The sequence below is a fragment of the Phascolarctos cinereus genome, unplaced genomic scaffold (assembly GCF_003287225.1).
Source record: "Phascolarctos cinereus isolate Bilbo 61053 unplaced genomic scaffold, phaCin_HiC Scaffold_726;HRSCAF=1367, whole genome shotgun sequence".
NCBI classification, from domain to species: domain Eukaryota; kingdom Metazoa; phylum Chordata; class Mammalia; order Diprotodontia; family Phascolarctidae; genus Phascolarctos; species Phascolarctos cinereus.
Genome location: NW_027556098.1, coordinates 54,281,532 through 54,300,445, shown reverse-complemented (window position 1 = coordinate 54,300,445; position 18,914 = coordinate 54,281,532). Strand labels below are relative to the sequence as shown.

Here is an 18,914-nt window from a genome sequence, read left to right as displayed (position 1 = left end):
GGGTGGAAGTTGATGAAGATTTTACTGCTCAATATGTGGGTTAGAACTGCTCACATCTGTCAAATCAGCTTAGCTGATCTCCACTATTTATCAAAGAAATTGTTTTGAAAACTCCAGGGAAGTATTTGAGAGCCTGAACTGTTGTCCTAAAATACCTCTGTTTAAAGCAAAGTGATCAACATGGTAAAGACAGGTATTTTTAATGAAGATGCCACATTTCACAGGATATGTACAGAATGTCACATACCACTGCATTTTAATACGAGTTTTGTAAAGTGTATAGTTATAAATAGTGTGCCACATTAGCAATAACATTGTTACATATAAATAGCAACTTACCACAAAGGACAAAGAATTAGTGAAAAGTTTAGTGTTTCAATTTAGTACTTACTTGTTTTTTTTCTTTAAAGAAATGCTAGTTATTTTACTAATACACATTACACTATTTTAGCTACTTGCAGTATACCTTTTAAATCCAATAAACTCTGAATTTTGGGTAATCTTCAAACTTGGTTATCCTGTTAAATGCTGAACTGTTGCATGTTATATACACTTTAGATTGTAGTTTATCATTAGATATCTAACAGGAAGCACAGCTTACAGAATTTCAATTGGCACTAGCAAAGTTCAAAGAATTGTTTTGCTAATATAGAGCATATATCCGAACACCGGTCATTATTACACAGATGTTAGCAGCCACAATTTTAACAAGTTAATTCACATATTGAAGCACACTGCTTATAGTAATACTGCTGTTTAAAATGTACAAATACTATTGTTCAGATAAGAACAAAAAAAAAGCACAATATAAAATCCACTGGGGTTTCTTTTCTGTTTAACAGCAGATCCTGGCTGTTAAGAGAAGTGTGAATGACTTTTACAAATATAGTATTTTGATAGCATTTAAGAATTTAGATGAGTCTTTTACATAATATTTGCCTTGTGTTTTAAGTAATGCAGTCTTCTGTGCTTTTCACCTCATTCCTCCCTATGATAAAAACTCAGACTATACCAATAAAAGTGAAGGTCTTACTTTTGTCCCCCTGGCTAATGCACACACTTAAATGGATAAACTGTGACATGACAATAAACTATACTTTTTTTAAAAAAAGCATATTGGTAACATTTTTATAAGGTAAAGGGCATTTTAGTTTATATTTGCAACAGAAGTGTTATGAAAGTAATTTTCCGCTTGATTTTACTTAATGTTATCAAAATACCAAATTTTGTATAAATTTTGCACACTTCTTGATAAAAGAATGGAAGCAAGATCAGTTGCATAATGGCAGTGCATTTCAGGAGATAAAATCCACAGCTGACTTGGGGCTTGGCATTAGTAATGTGGAACAGAGCCTCTTAATGGGATAAAGAAGTCCTGGATTACATCCTCCATTCAAAAGAGCTTCATTAGTGTAGAGCTTCATTAGTGTTGAGGTCTGCTGCTTTGTCTGCTAGAGGAAATGTTTTAGAACTAAAGCAGCATATACAACAGCGGGGATGGGTCTGGGTAAAATGTGCCTTAACCAAAAGCAAAGAGAGAGTCGTGTTAAAGACCAGGAGTTAAAATGCTATTAAATACGCTATGCAATAGTTGCCTCCCCAGATGTTTTCACAGAACCACAAGATTTTCAAGGTAGCCTGGGTAACTACACATGACAGTGAACTTCTTGCTCCACTGAGGTACCGGAGTAGAAACCATTAAGTTGGGGGCAGAAAAAAATGAGTTCATTGATGTGGTTTTTTTTTCCCAATTTGGGGAAGAAAACCTTAAGAAACAGGAAATGAAAATATTCCACATAACTGAAATGAAATAAAAAGTGTCTCAGTTATAGTTGCAATTTTCTTCATTGGTAACAAAAGACACTTACAAGAGGGCACGGAAGGTAATTAAAATCTGACTTGAATCTACACTATATAAATAAAACAAGTTTAACAAATAATGAAAATAATTTGTCATATGATTAAAAAAAGTAATACCTGTCAAATGTTTTTTAGTATAATTTTGGCAGTTCTTTGGTAAATATTCATAAATACCAGATGCTAATCTGTATGAAGGGGCTGATGATTATATCAGGTAAAAATTATCACTTTTTTTCATATTCTTTAGTGGGGAAGAATAAGAGATAATTTCAAGAATAAGTAGTATTCCTAAAATTAGCTTTAAGCATTTTAAAATGAGGATTAATAACTAATTATTTTGGCTACTTATCACAATAAACACATTCAGACTCAACTTTATGATGAGAATTATCTTTGTGTATTCCCAAAATATATATATTCAAACTTGTATACATTAAATAGTGGTATTTCACGAAGATATCAGTGCACTTAATTATTGCACATAGTATAACTTTAATGCCCATTTTTTGGGATGTATCTTGCCAAAAAGACCTTTCGCCTCATAACATTATCTTTCTGTAAAATCTACTGCTGATGAAGTCTTAGATGCCAAAGGGGTGAAAGGATCTACAGGAGTTGCAGGGCTAGGTGTTACTACTGGGGCAGGAGGCGCAGGTGGTCTTCTTGATGGCAACATACAGAAAGAAACAGTTGAATTTTTATTCCAGTCCAAGGAAAAGTCTGAGTCAGAAAATGGAGTTGACTGGGTGTCTAGTAAGTCTGGACAACCAGCTGATTTCTCAGAACTGACTCTATTCAACTCTGTTGCACTGTCTGGTGCTTTCTGTTTTACACTGAAATCATCTTCCTCAAAAGTTACCCAGCCTTTTGGTTTGATGCTTTTCACTGCTGAAGATGTGCTCTGCAAAGCAAAACTGTCCTCAAATCCATCCTTGGGAAATGAAGGCTTCCTTACATTACGACCGAGAAGATGTGAAGAGGGGGAAGGACTGCTAACAGGTTCCTCTTCTGGAAGCCATGAAATTACTTCAGATTCTTGAGGGTCAGTTCTGAATGGATTTCCAAGAGGACGAGTTCTATCAGTAAAAGGATTGGTCATATTTAAGCTAGCAACAAACGGGTTTGAGGAACTTTTTATATTTTCCTGGGATTTGCTCCGAGTTGGGATAGGTGGCATTCCTGGGAAGAAACTTTCATTATTCAAGATATAAGTGAAGCTTTGTGATGTGGAAGGCAACTTAATCAACTCCTTTTGATTTAAAGGTTGAACTGGTGATACTTGTGCAGACATCTGAGACTTTAATGGAGCAAACAGATTAAATGAAAAGTCATTGCTTAATTGCGTTCCATACTTAATATCATACTCTTCATCTGTTTTTATCTGAAATAGAAAGAAGACACTGAATATTTCAGATGGATTGTTATACTATCTCCCACCCCCATTTCTCATATTTTCTAAATGCTCCTCATTTCTTTGGGCAAATTCAGAAATCTGAGTACTAAAATAGAAAACTTATCATAGTTCATTATTCTTTGTGGAAATATATGGTGAATAAAACCTGGCTGAAATTCTACTATATTATTAGTTCCCTCTGACCACCCCACCAAATAAAGTCTTTTGTTAAAAAAAAAAAACCAAAAACATTTCATTCATGCAAGTACTGACAAAGAGCATTAGTGACTGTGCTTTGTTTAACCTACTGGCTGCCCAAATGGTAGCCACAGAATGAGGAAATTACATTCTGAACAATCTTACGCTGGTGTTACCATTTGTAGCAATCTCTCAACATCTATTTATACTGATGTTGTGGTTTCATTGTTCTTTCATATACAAAAATGTAAATGTTAATATGAAATAATGAATGGAAATTAGCGTTAGCATATTTATAATCATAAGCCCAAGTCAATGCATTTCTTACCTTGATCTTTGGAAGCTGATAAACTGTCTTGTGAAGGAGCTTTTGACTTTAAAGGCAAGGTTTCATTTTTAGAACTAAGTCTGTGGAAAATGCCACAGAGGAAGATTTCCTCTTAGGGATCTTCCTCAGATTTTAAAACATTAAAGTTTATTAAAGAACAAAATAACAGTCTTTTTAGAGAAAGGAGTAACTTAAAAACAGATATAAGCCCACCAGATCCTAAACTATGAATGTGGTCTTAATGATGGTGGGTTGTATTATCACCTTAGTAGTATACAAAAGATATAGCCTTTGAATTGTTTTCAAATTCTGGTGAAAGATTTCATAGGAGAGGCTAATCAGTTAGAAGAAGCCTTTAGAGATTAGCCTAAACTTTAACTAGATGATGAATTTCCATTTACAAAATCTCACTTGAATTGTTCCAGCAATGAGAAGGTCACTCTCTCATGAGATGGCAAATCCCATTTTTGGGATCTTCAGTTTGGAAGATCTTCCTTTTATTGAACTGAAATATGCCTGCTTGTAACTTCCAATCATTTCTCTGCTTCTGTGGGTCAAGCAGAATAAAGCTAACCTCTTATTAATCCTGATCTATTATTCACTGTTCTATACCAGGGCCCTTTTGTCATCAACAGGTAGTGGCTAAGAATGGCTGTGGAACCAAGCAAAGCTAACTGGTTTTTGAGGGAAATAAACCCTGCGATCTTGGTCTTACAGCAAGCATGCTCTAAAAAATGAACAAATCAGTGTCTTCATTATTAATTTCTTTTCAAAATATTTCAGAATTATCATTAAATTCTTCATCCCATTTCTGTGGCATATGGTATTTATGCCAACTTCAAATATAAAGAAAAAGATGTTTTATGGGGAAAGGTGAGCTAGGAGAAGAGGTCAAAGCTGAGACAAGGGTCAGGCTAGCTGCCCAGGGGTCATTGTATGGGGATGCAACAAAAGACACAAAAAATAAAGACAAATTTTTTAGATACATTTCTATGTCCTAGGCAAGTGAGTATTTTATGGTAAGTCAAGTCATTTATAAGAGTGAAGGCTCAAATCTCAGTAAATAGTTTTGTTTTTTTTTAAATGATTCTAATTGCCTTTTGTTTGTGGGTGGGGAGTAGGCAGCCACTTGCTTAATCAGTCACTTCAATTCTTTGTGTCATAGGGGTATATCAACATAGATAAGCAAGAAAAATCCTGAAAATAAACTGTTTGGCTAAACTGAGTCCAGGACCACTACTCTTACTTACCACATACTAAAGATATATTAGCTACACTTTAAATAATATAAAGATATTGTGTACATTTTAGAATTGTGTCAAAATTTTTGCCTAATATCATAAACATGTAAATCTTCATGTTTAAAGGAAGTAAATTTAGATCTGAAAATGAAGGTCATATGCAATTTGACATAGGCACAATCTTCCTGCCTATCATCAGGCAAGCAATTTTCAAAGTACAATAACAACCACAACACCACTCATTGCACTGAGATTTGCAACTGAAGTAGCATCTGAATTAGGTCTTACTAGAGTTATTTTTCCTATGAAAGAACAGGTGCTTGGAAGATCTTCAAATAATACTTTACAATTTAATTTTTTTTTGTATTAAGAGAATGAACTCTTCCTTACCAAAAAATTCCATCCCCCATAAACAGCCTAACAGAAAAATTAATTTTATATTTATGTCACATTAACTCTGAAGGCCTATAGCTATAGATTAGGTTTAAGCTTTCTGAAAACCAGCATGTTATTCTCTCTTATGATTATTTTTTAAGGCATTGTTAACTGTTCATAAAAGATGAAGTGGGAAAAAAATTGTTAAACAGAACTAGCAAATATAACTAAAATGACTCCTAAAACATCTAAAATGCTAAAGAAAAGGAAAGGCAGGTTTATGGGATGATAGTCATATTTATTAATGTGGATAGGTGATTTAAAAAAATATGGGTAGATGTATGAAGCAAAAGAGATTCATACATCTGATCTGTCAGGACACATGATGAGCACATATAAGATTGGTAAATAGTCAGATACCTGTTACCCTGACGGTTGCTCCTGCTTTAAGAAAGGAGACAAACATTAAAGGAAAGAGTTAGGAGGAAAATCAGAGGCTAAACAGCAGCCCTAACAATTCAGTTTTTAACATTGTTTTCAATACTACAGCATACCACATAGTAAATGAAAGAATAACAATATCCACAGGTTATGTGCAATAACAGGCTCAAGAGTAACTTTAAAATCCTTATGCAAACTATTGAAATGGTATGAGAAATCTGCTTTAGTAGTAGCATGATGTCCAATAATTTTAATTACTTTTGGTGCTTTAATTGGCGTATTAGTCAATTCAAAGTCATCACTAAAAGATGTAAATTCCAGGCGGATCTTAAAAACTGAAGAGGAGCAAGGCTTGAAGGCTCACCAGCTTCCCTCCTACCCCAAAAACTCCTGCGATCTATAATAATTTATTTTTACAAAGAAACCAGGCTACATACATGATTACATTGGGCGTGGGAGGGTGGGGTTGATGTTTGAACTCGCCTAGCAACACAGAGCTCAAAATACTCTTCTCCTAGGACTTATTGCCCTATACAGATTTGTCACAAGGCATGATATTTACTGCACAACCACATGGACGGTCTGATTGGGCAGTAGTAGAAAGGGGGATGATTAAAAACTTTACAATTATGCTGATAAGGAAAGGCAGTCATTTTACTGACTTCTCCTCCCCCTTCTTTTACTAAGAAAAGTGAGGAAAGAACACGTTCATCCCCTTAATTACATTTTATTTAATTCTCAAAGTATGTGCATCCTATTTTGTTTTGCTTAAATGCTACAAACATCAATAATATACAAAGAAATAGACTGTATATAAAACTGTGAACTTCTATTACACATAATTTTTAATCAATGCATATTATATTTAGTACAATAAAAAGTTGCCCTACTTCCCTTTCTGAATTTTCTTCTGCTTTCTTTTGTTTTAGAGAAGAATTAAATTCTGACTGTAAACTATTTAAATTTATTTACAAAAGCAATTTATATCAACAAATTACCTAATGTGATGCAATGGAAAGGGTGTTGAACTTGGTGTTAAAGGACCTGAATCTGAATCCTTACTATCCATTTATCGGTAGACAACAGACAAATCACTTAAGCTCTCTAAGTTGCAATTTCTTCACCTATCAAATGAGGGGGTTAAACTTGATTTCTAAGGTTTGTTCCAGTTCTAGATCTATGTAGTGGACACTACTTGTCGCATCCAGGCCTTGAGCCCTCAAGGGCTGACAGGGCCACATGCTGAAGGCATATTGCACAGTCCCTTGTTATCATTATAAAACAGTATACTCAATAAGGATATATGTAGCGCCATGATCCAGTACTGTTCTTTAAAAACATGTAGCTTTATCAAATTCCAAATTAAGTGATAAAACCCTATCTGCTTCACTGACTGGTTAAAATGTCAAGGCCCCTTTGCTTATGAGACAAATCTCAGATAAGTTAGTGTTGAAAAGGGGATGTACTTCTTGACAGTCAACTCACTGACCTGGACAGCTCCTGGTGGGGACATCGAGGCAGGAGGGAACAGCTGTACTTATTAATAAATACATTATGATCTTCATTAAATGTTTCCATCTATCAGGGCTGTTGTTATCTAGTAAAAGAAGGTTGGTGGTGCAGCAGGGCAGGTAGGTGGCTCAGTGCACAGAGCACTGGCCCTGGAGTCAGAATGACCTGAGTTCAAATCTGGCCTTAGACACTTACTAGCTTTGTGACCCTGAGCAAATCACTTAACCATGTTTGCCTCAGTTTTGTCATCTGTAAAATGAGCTGGAGAAGGAAATGGCAAACCACTCCAAATACTTTACCAAGCAAACCCCAAATGAGAGTCACAGAGAGTCTGAAACAACTCAACAACAAAAGAAATTTTTTTAAAAATCAATTCTAAGAAGGGTATCATTGGCAAAGGAAAGAAGGATGAGACACGCTGACTGACTGAGATGGCCCAGCACCACTCCTAATCACTCCTTAGCATCCCGCCAATGTGATAAGTCTGGAGCTCTCACAGACTCAGAGAGCTAGCATGCTGGGTCTGAAGGAAGGAGGAGGGGTAGAGGGCAAGCACACCATCCGCTTTGCTGTTCCCTAGCTGCTGCCAACTGCCATTAAAAAGCTACCTTAAGAATTAACTAAATTGAAACTAAATGAGACCTTGCTAGCTATTGAACACCAGGCAGGGGGCTAAATGGTGGATCTTTGGATGGTCCACTTGAGAGGGGTAGGAGAGGAAGGACTACCTCCCTAGTCCTTAACCTTGTCCTCATTAGCGATGAGATCTAGGAGAAAGATATGACTCAAGTGAGGATCACTCTTCCCACCCATCTTATCTCAGCCCCCACTTTCCCCTGAGATCGAGACTGTGAGTGCATCTATCACCATACCAAAACAAATCCTGATAGGGTAAAGTGTTGCCTAACTGATGCTTCTGTCTAGCTGGTGGGTAAAAGTCAAAGGACAGGCAGTGTGGGACGCCCGAGGATCAGAAAATGTGATTTCACTTCCCTAGGGGTGGAGGTGTCTGTGAAAAAGGGATGGCAGCCAAAAGACTTGGAAATACAGAATATAGTTGGTAGAAGGAGGGAGCAGGAGATATAATGGCCCAAGACTCAGAAACAAATTATAAGCAAGAGAATTATAAACCCTTAAATTCTGTTTCCAGATATAATCTTGAAGATATTTTCTGGCTATGACTCCCCCACCCCTGGTTTTGGTAGCTGATTTTTTTTATACCAAAAACACTATATTCCGAGGGTCATTTTTGGCTAACTCCTAGCTCCCTGTGTTCTCTTGACCATTTTATCACCCTGAGGACACCACAGCTATTCTGATTTCATGAGGTGGTTGTGGTTTTGGCCATGACTGCCTTTTCTCTTCTTTTTTTTTTTATTAGCTTTTCTTAGAATGTTCCTGATGTGCCATTACCACTGGACATCTCTGACCTGTTAACTTCTAGAACCAAAGTACAGGTCATTTACCATTAGGCATGAAACATAGTTTGGTGTGGCCATCATAGGACTGAGAACAAGGATGGGATGTAGTGGGTCACACAGCTAGTATGTGTCAGAGGCAGAACTTGAACCCATGTCTTCCTGACTCAAAAGCTCTATTCATTATGCAACATGGCCACTCACAATGGGTATTACTATGTCCATTTTACAAATGTAGAAAATAAGGCTGAGGGAGGTTAAATAACTTGTCTATGGCCACATAGCTAATAAATGTTAGAGAAAAGATTTGAACCCAGGTCTTTCAGACGTCAAACCCTGCGCTCTTTCCATCATGCCATCTTGCCTTCAACTACTGCAACAGATGTGGCAAGTTTCACAAATATGTCTTTTAAAGAAATTTTAACAACGGAAATGAGATATGGAATATTTTATGAATGTAAATTAAATGATATGATTTTATAAAATTGGTTGTGGGAAATGTCATGTGTAAGTGAATTTTTCAGTTAATACCAAAATTTAAGAATAAGTCTTTATACATTTCTTTCTTCTTAAGATGGCTTTTTATTCTTTTTTTTTTTTGGGTGAGGCAATTGGGGTTAAGTGACTTGGCCAGGGTCACATAGCTAGTAAATGCCAAGTGTCTCAGGTCAGATTTGGACTCAGGTCCTCCTGACTTCAGGACTGGCACTCTTATCTACTGTACCACCTAGCTGCCCCTTAAGATAGCATTTCCAAGGTAAAACAAAATATTACAAATTTAAAGTTTGGTGGTCTAAAATACTAAACATTACTTCCATTATTTTAGAAGTTGCCCTAGAATGCATATGAATTTAAATGCAATAATGAATTTTAACATGATTGAATATATGTGCACAAAATGAATTGTACGTATTCACTTACATGAGAGATTCTCAAACTTTTTCAATCTGAGAATTACTTTGGCAGGGCAAGGTTCTCAATGACACCCACTACACACCTGGGTGTAACAGCCTGTCACAAAAATGTTACAAAATTGGGGCAAATGAAAGCCCTATTTTTGATGAGACATCAGTGACATGCTTAGTTTTGGGTATGCTTCACTTTTATAACTATGTCTATTGTTCTCTGTCCAATCCATTCAGGCTGGATCAATGGCTACAACAGACTGTTAGAATCCCCACAAATTACTGCTGATATCTGCTCATTGGAAACCGACAATCTTGCAAATGTTTGATCTAACATTCATTCACATTCTCTATCTGTCTGACTCATTTATAAAAAGTGAGGGCTGATTTATGAAATGTAGTAAAATATGGGTAGGTATTGATGGGTTGTAATCTGCATCTGGGTAACTATTCAATCAATGAGATCAGTGATCTATTTTAAGTATCTGAGTAAAATACGGTCCTGGTAGTCATACTAAATTTTAAATGGTTCAAATCTGTTTTCCTAAAAAACAAAAGTAAAGATAAAAAGGCTAAAAACTTTTCAATATCCAAATTATATAACAATTAAGTTATGAGATCTCATAAATCACATGCATCAGTATCATCTTAGAATGTAATTTTGGTAAATGTCAAAACATATAAAATAAAACCAAAATTATTTCTTCCTCTGTTAAAATAATGTTAACTCTAAGGTTGGTACTGCAATTTTGGTAACTTTTCTAAAAAAGTAAATACCACCTCTCCCATGAAGTCTTCCCTGATTCTCCTACTTGGCAAAGAAAATGTCCCTTCTCAGAATTCACATACTACTTTGCTTATAAATCTCATGCACTTACTATAGATTTTGAATGATAGTTATTTATGTATGTATCACATATCCATATTAGGCTGCAAACTTCATGAAGGCAGGGACAATATCACATCTAATCTTTTTAACTCAACTAGCATCTACTGCACAGAACAGGCACTTAGTGAATATCCACTTAACATAAATACAATTACAAAATGCTTTCTTTATGGAAAAACTCAGCTTACTATATTAAGTTAATGAAGATCATGTACAGAGACTATTATACATAGTGAAGATAATTTATTTAAAGCTACTTACTTGCTGTTGCTGCAAAGGAGAAGCTTCTGAGGGCAAACTGTGAGATGACCTGCTACGTGGTGGAGGCTGTGGGGGTGCTTCAAGAGTTTGCTGGGAAGCAGGCTGAGGCAGAGGTGATGTTATAGGAATAAGAGGCTCCTGCATTTTCTGAACAGGCGCAGTAAAAGAGGGCAGTGCAGGAGTGACCGTCTGAGGCTTTAGTGGTTCAGGGAGTACAGCTGAACCTAAAATTATAGACCCAAGGCTTTAATCCCCTTAGTAAAATGTATTGTGGGACATCCTGGTCCCTTTTTTTCTTTAAACAAAAAGTAACAATTTCAGTCTGTGGCACTTAGTAAAAATGTATTGGAATACAGATAATTTCAGGGTTTGGAAAAGTTCTTCCTTCATCATTGTTACGACTTTCAGTTAGTCAGCAAACACCAATCAAAGAGCTAGGGGAAAACAAGGGATACAAGGTATTTCAAATGTACTTTTTACCTTTTGGTAATTCAGATGATTTACTTTGGACTTCAGCAGTCATCTTCCCAGCAGAGACACGGGCAAAGCTTTGTGGTGCACTAATAACTCCAGCACGTGGTGGGATGGTCTTAAACAAGGTAAATGCAAAACTTATGAAATTAATTTATTTCAAGTTAAGTATAAGCGTCATTATAAGTATTTGCTTTAATAAAAGAACTCAAATTAAGAAAATGACCAATTATGACTCCAGAGCACTAAGGAAGAAATATACCTCCCCTCTCTTCTCAACAGAGGTATGGAATGAATCAAGTCAAATCAATAAACATTTATTTATTAAGTGCTTACTATGTGCCAGGCTTTGTGCTCTGGATACAAAGATAGGCAAAAATAGTTCCTGCTCTCCAGGAGTTTACAATCTAACAGAAGAGACTACATACAGTTATATACAAATAAGACGCGCACACACACACACACACACACACACACACACACACACACAACACACACAATAATGTAAAGGTTATCTCAGAGGGAAAGCACTAGCATTTAAAGAAGAATAGGAAAGCCTTCTTATAAAAAGTAGGACTTCAGTTAAGACTTAAAGGAAGCCAGGAAAGCCAAGAGACTAAGATGATGAGGGACAGCATGGGAGAAAGCCAGGGAAAATGCCCAAGGCCAGGAAATGGAGTAAGGAACTGCAAGGAGGTAAGTGTTACTTAACAGCAGAATACATGGAAGGGGATAAGGTATAATAAAGGGCCAGACTGGTTCTGATGCTATTGACTTTAAACGCCAAACAGGATTTTTCTTTTGACCTTGGATATAATAGGAAGCCAGTGGAGTTGGTTGATTAGGGAGCGACATGATTAGACCTGTGCTTTAAGAAGGTCACTCTGATAGCTGAGTGGAGAATGAACTGGAGTAGGGAACCAACCAAAAAGCTACTGTAGTGGTTCAGGGGTCATCTGATGAGGGTGGTAGTAGTGAAGGAGGAGAGAAGGGGACATATACAAAAGATATAAGTAGATGTGGCAGAATTGATAGGATCTGGAATAGGATATTGAGGTTGAGAGAGAATGAGTCATTGAAAATGATAAGTAGGTTGTGAGTCTTGGTAACTAGGATTGTGGTACCTTCAATAGTAATGGGGAAGTTAGAAAGATGGAAGGGTTATGGAGGAAAGGGAATGAGTTCAGTTTTGGAGTTTAAGAAGTTTATGGGACATCTAGTTAGAGATATCTAATAAGTAGTTGGAGAAGTGAGTTTATAGGTCAGAAGAGAGGTGAGGGCTAGATAAATATCTGAAAATCATCTGCATAGAAATGATAATCGAATCCATGAGAGCTGATGAGATCACCAAATGAAATAGTACAGAGGGAGAAGAAAAGAGGACCCAGGGCAGAAACTTGAGGGGCACCCAGGGTTAGTGGGTTAGACTTGGATGACAATCCAGCAAAGGATTCTGAGAAGGAGCAGCAAGACAGGTAGGAAGAAAACCAGGAGAGAGCAATGTCATCAAAACCTTGGAAGGGCAGAATATCAGGAAGAAGAGGGTGGCTGACAATGCCAAAGGCTGCAGAGAAAGGATTAGATTTGGCAAGGCCATTAGATTTGGCAATTAAAAGAAAACTGGTAACTTTTGGAGAGAGCATTTTCAGTTGAAGGATGAAGTTGGAAGCTAGACTACAGAGAGTTAAGAAGGTAAAAGTAAAGGAAATGGAGGCATTGATTGTTAAAGGCCCTCTTAAGGAGTTTAGCTACCAAAAAAGGAAGAAAGATATTGGATGATAGGTGGGGATGGAAAGACAAAGTAAAAGTTTTGGGGAGATGGGGGAGACACGAGCATATTTGTAAGCAATAGGGATGCAGCTAGTAAACAGGGAAAATACTGAACATAAGTGAGCATGAGGATTACAACAGGAAGGTGAGGTAATCTGCTTGAGAAGATGGGACAGACAAATAGATATTGTAAAGAAGGATCCTTTAAATTCTGGGGATGATGTTAGTGAGCAGGATGTGCCAGACCTGTTTGACATGGATAATGAAATAGTCTGTCAATATGACAAGATTCATAGAAGCAAAAGCAAATGGAAATTTTACTTGAAAGATGGTGTCGTGCTTTGGAGAGAAAGACTATGTGTTTGCCAAAGCAAATAGAGATGCAGAATGGTAAATCTTGTATGCTCTACGTATCAGCTTTTTGTGTTTATGTAGACATCAGTGAGAGTATAATAAATATTCTGAAAATTTTTTTGTTTTAAATAAAATAGTTTACCAAAACATGCTAATGTGAAGAAGAAGAAGAGGAGGAGGAGGAGGAGGAGGAGGGATGGAATGAGACCACTTGTGCATGTTAACTTGGTAAAGTTGTGAGACAGCGGAGAAGGAAGAGAAAATAGCAGAAGGGACTGGCATGACGGTAGATGAGAAGGAGGGAAGAAAAGGGAGAAATATGAAGTATTTCCTCTTTAGCTGAGAGGCTTGGGGAGGGGAAGCCTTGGGAGGTTGGAAGAGTGATGAAAAGGTCTCGGAAAAGTGCTGTGTTGAGTGGAATAGTAAATTGATTAGGGAGGTATAAAAAGATTGTCTTTTAATTTGAAGGCTCAGTGGGAATGTGCAACATAATTTTCTAGTAGAAACAGCATGGTTGTGTATCCATTTTGAGCATATTTTGGCATATGGTGTGAGGTGTTTGTCTAAACCTAATATCTCTTTAGCTGCTTTCTAGTTTTCCCAGCAATTCATGTAAAAAAGGGGAGTTATTCCCACAGTAATTTATGTTCTTAGGTTCAAATGCTCAACAATTCTTTTTCAATTGCTTCTGTTTCTTGATTATATTGTCTATCCTACAGATTGGCTTTCCTCTTTTTAATGAAATAGTTTCAATACTGCTTTATAATTGGAAGTCTGATAATTCTATGTTCACTTCATTCACAATTTTTTCACTACTTCCATGAAATTGTAGACTTTTTGTTCTTCCAAATGAATTTTGATATCATTGATGTCTAGGCCCACAAGTAGCCCCTTCATAATTTGATTGGCATGTCACTAACCACATTTGCAAATTAATTTAGGTACTATTTTTTGTCTTATACTTTCTTTCAACATACTGCTATTCAAACTGCATGATAAAATAGCAGTTAATTAAGCAGGATTTAATTCATACCGGCTTTGCTGCACTGTGTCCAACAATTCCTGGGCTTGTTAATCCTCCTTGAGGTGAGGGCTGATTATGCCCTAAAATAAAGATATAAAGATACCGTTAAAAAGAAAACCATATACATATTCCAGAAGTCCATTTTATGGTCTAAGTTTAAATGGAAGTTTTTTTGTTTTCTGGGTTTTTTTTTTGTTTTTTTACCTAAAATATCTTTTCTTGTTGTTCCAGGGCTTTTGGGTGCTTTGAACAGAAGAAAAAGAAAATCAGTCTCAAGAATAATATTTCATGACATCATTTTGCTTCTCATTAAATGAAAAAATTGAGGGCATGAAATGAATGAATGAAATTTCTTGAGCCTGCTTTAGGTAAAATTATTACAGTGGGAAGACTAACAAAGTTCTGGTAACTGGTGTCTGACATTATTTTCCAGAGACCATTCAGCAATATAGAGAAACTAGAATCTGCTTTTCAAAAAAATTCATCAAATAAGATTCATCAAAATTTTGGGCTTTTGGCTCTGACATAGATACGTTTTTATAGTAAAACAGTGAGGAAGGCAAGAATTTGCACAGTGATATTCAGACCTTAGTCTTCTGACCTACTCAGGGCAAGATTTTTTCTTAAGACTTGATTCTCCAGTATAATGTCCTTTTACAAACTTGTGATTAATTAGTAGTACTTGTAAATGGTCATTTTTCTAGGCCATATCAGACAAAATTTCCCTTGTAGCCAAAAAAAAAAAGAGTTCTGTATCGTTCAAGTTATGTGCTACTCACTATAAAATTAACCTGGAGTCTCATTATATAACACACTGTCATTGGGGCTTATGCAGTAGAACAATATTATGATGAAGTCTTCTTATAATGAGGACCTTTTAGCATTATTATAAGTAACTCTCCCAGATGAGGTACAAGAAGAATCTGCCTCATCAACATAAAGCAACAGCAAATAGTGTTAAAGCAGGTTCAAGTGTAAATAACCATGCAAGATGAAATATGAAAAATACCTAAACAGGCCAGAAGGAGAAAAACTATCAGAGCAGGGGGTCTGTAAACTAATAACCTTGCACCAAATCTATCCATTTTCCTCTCTTTTGATAATTGTAACCTTTAAGACTAGAGTCTAATCTTTTTAAATGAAATTTCTGATTGAAGATTAGAAGCAAAATCAGAGCTATCCTACATTAAAAAGCCATTTACACAAACCATCTACTATATATTATATTCTAGGACCTCTATTCAGATGCCTTAACTACAATGACTAGTTAAAAAAATCTCTCATTTATTGCCATATATTCATAAATCTTTAACTTGTGTGAAAAAAACTTTCGAAGTACTTTTATTATAGCAATATTCTGTAGTGTTTAAAAGGAAAGGACTGCACCTAAATATGTGAGAAAATTTTAGTAGAGTAGAATTAGTATTTTATGAAAGGTAAATGGACAAATTTTGAAAAAGGTACACAATATAGATTGCCTTAAAATAAAGAAAAGCAAGGAGAAATTAGTATGCAAAAAGGAGAAACCTGAAGATAGAATTTTAAAAAAATGTTTTCGGACACAGGAAAGCAATGTTCAGAGACACAAAATCAGACACACATTTCTACAATGCAAAAGTCTAGTTACCTTCCATCTCTTTCCTAGCTACCCCAGGGCTGGGAGGGCCTCCAAGACCTTTTTAGAGAGAGAACAGAAGCTGTATATTGCAAAGCACAAGCAGCAAAATGAGAAAAGCAAGCACAAAAAGGGCACAATTTAAAAGAATGTCTAAGCTAAATATACTTTTTAAAAATGTGATTTTTGTTGTTTTAAATATTTTTAACGCAATTATGCCAAACCAAGTTGAAATAATACTTATGGATACCTGTTTCCAGATTCTAAACCTCAGATAGCCAGAAAAGAGATTATACTTCTCCACCTCCACAATTACTGGCATCAAAGAATTTGATAGCAAGGACAAAGAGAAGATTTTACTTAATGCCTGTCCTATTCTTTAAAAGGAAAACCACCAAGATTCAACTGTGTGTCTTATATTATAACACTAACTTATATTTCCAATGTTAACAACATTAAATAAGAATAATGACCAGTTTATATAAAAGGACTAAATGCCTGAGTGATGTTGCTATGTCACTCTGAATTGCTGAGAGATTACATATGAGAAAATGAACAGTAATAAAGAATTTTTTGAATTTGTTAAACTCTTAAAAGATACTTTAAGAACTCTTCCCTAAATGCATTGTGTGAGTAGGGTTATTTTTCCACTGAATGATAAACATGAACATAAACGATATTCACTATTGTTACTGAATTACATATTTCTATTTAAGTCACTCAGAGAATTTTTGATATTCATGATGTTTTTTGCCCTGAATTAAGGTCCTTCATACATGAAATTAAACCAGAAAATTATAAATGGGAGCCACAGCCAGAGTATACAGGTAACATCAATATTTTGCATAAGGAAATGGGAAATTTTCCAGAGTTGTACTTTGCAGAAAATGTGCAAATGCAATTATTTTGCTATTATTATAATACAAGCTTCCTTTGGCTTACCCTGACGAGCAATATGAAGAGTATAATATCCTGTGCAAACTTTCTTTTATACTATAACACCTTTCCTTATCCTTTTCTTGGAAAATTGAATTAAACTATCTAAAATTTTTCTTCCAATTGAGTATTGTGTGGTTTCAATGTAAACTTCTAACACTGATTAATTTTTAGTCACATAGTTCCTAATGAAAGAAAACAAAAGCACATAGATAGTTCTTAAAGATTCAGTAGATGAAAGATAAGCCACAACAAAATTTAGCATATTAGATTTCAACTTTTAATCTTAAGAATTAGATTAAACAGAAGCATGTGACAGAGAAACATGCTACAAGCAACTCATTTCTTCTATAACTACGAACATTAAATGGTCTGTGTGGTGATAAGAAATTTGAAAAGGTTGAAATATGTGCTTTGTGTATTGTACATGAACACTTTTTGAAATTACTGTGTTGCTCAGAAGAAAAAAAGGATGATTCTGTTACTGTTTTGCTAAAATTGATGTATTTTTATTTTATTTTAAAGGAGTGGAAGATAATAGAAAGGAATATGCTTGTTGATAGCAACAGTGTAATAAAAATATTCTTAAATTCCTGCATTTCAGTACTGGAATAAACACTCTGAAATCAGAAAGCTACTACAGGCAAGATTTATTTAATGCTTGAGATGTGCTCCTGTTGAGGGCCGCTAGGTGGCACAGTGGATAAAGCACCAGTGCTGGAGTCAGGAGGACCTGAGTTCAAATCTGGCCTCAGGCACATAACACTCACTAGCTGTGTGACTCTGGGCAAGTCACTTAACACCAATTGCCTCACCGGAAAAAAAAAAGTTGTTTTCCTATATAAAACTCTGTAATAATTTTTTTTTTGGGTTCAAACGTGATTTCATTAGTGTAGATAACCCTCAGTGAGGAAACTCTCTCTACCAAAGGAGATTAGGCACTATCCTACAACTTAGAGTCTACTAGAGACGTGCAGTGTACCAAGAGTAACAACTTGTTCGGGGTCCCAGAGTCAGTATGTGTAAGAGACGGGACTTGAACCTAGTTCTTTCCAACCCCAACCCCTGCGCTCTGTCCACTACACCACACCCCCCTCACTGAAACAGCTGTTCTTGAATTTTATGAGTGAACCATACAGTAACTACCTAGAAAACTGACAGCCTAATCAGATATATTCATGGCTAAAATTTTAGAAAAAAATATCCTTTCTTAAGAAGCCTGAAACAATGTTTTAACTCTTTAATACTCAAACGTCCTTTGGCTGAAAGGATAATTTTGTGTTAGTCAATACATGAATATACCAAAATCCAGACTTGATAACAAACATAAACCATTACCTCCAAATTCCTTTCTAGCAGGTGCTGGACTCCTACTTCCTTTTAAAGTCATAAGAATAGTATGCAGCACAAAGGAAAATGAGAATCAATGACAGAACTGGAGAGTTAGGAGAATCAGATGTTTAAATGCTACTTAAAACAATTCATTCATCGTTTTAAATAAATTATCTAGGAACTGCACAAAAGTATCTAAGACCTATGGATAGTCGCCATTATGTATATGCATATACTTACAATAATGTGCTGTCTTGTAAACATTTCACAGAGATAAGTTGTTTTCCTCAGAGAGAAACTTTCTTTTATCAAATATATATATGTAAAATTTAGTAATCTCAAAGCTAATAATAAATTGTAAAGAAGTTACTAAACCAAATACATCAAATATTAATACTGAAAAAGGTAGAGACTGGTTTGCACAAAAAGAAAAAACCAATATAGATTTCAATATGAAAGTCTAGGTACCTAACTATATCCAATTACAAAAAAAATCACATATATTAATAGGAGAGAAAAAGAATCATGTTAGAAAAATCTAATTTACGGACACTCATTTTATGTTTGCTTATGTCTACCATATGTTTCAGA

At 35.6% G+C, this 18,914-nt stretch overlaps 1 protein-coding gene across 17 annotated transcripts in view; it reads right to left on the bottom strand.

Moving 5' to 3' along the window:
• Nucleotides 1-184: 184 nt before the first annotated feature.
• Nucleotides 185-18,914, bottom strand: part of SYNJ1 (synaptojanin 1) — a 119,149-nt gene continuing 100,419 nt past the window's right edge. For 7 of the 17 annotated variants that reach the window (XM_020996024.2, XM_020996025.2, XM_078146555.1 and 4 more), the window contains 7 exons: nt 18,330-18,368; nt 16,068-16,115; nt 14,645-14,683; nt 14,450-14,520; nt 11,302-11,410; nt 10,822-11,045; nt 185-3,241 (listed from right to left, as the gene is read on the bottom strand). In XM_020996024.2, the coding sequence (XP_020851683.1) occupies nt 2,408-3,241; nt 10,822-11,045; nt 11,302-11,410; nt 14,450-14,520; nt 14,645-14,683; nt 16,068-16,115; nt 18,330-18,368 (1,364 nt within the window). In that variant the 3' untranslated portion in view covers nt 185-2,407. Of the gene's footprint in view, nt 3,242-5,812; nt 5,840-10,821; nt 11,046-11,301; nt 11,411-14,449; nt 14,521-14,644; nt 14,684-16,067; nt 16,116-18,329; nt 18,369-18,914 lie in introns of those variants that run through there. The other 10 variants (XM_078146562.1, XM_078146563.1, XM_078146564.1 and 7 more) reach the window with 6 other exon arrangements.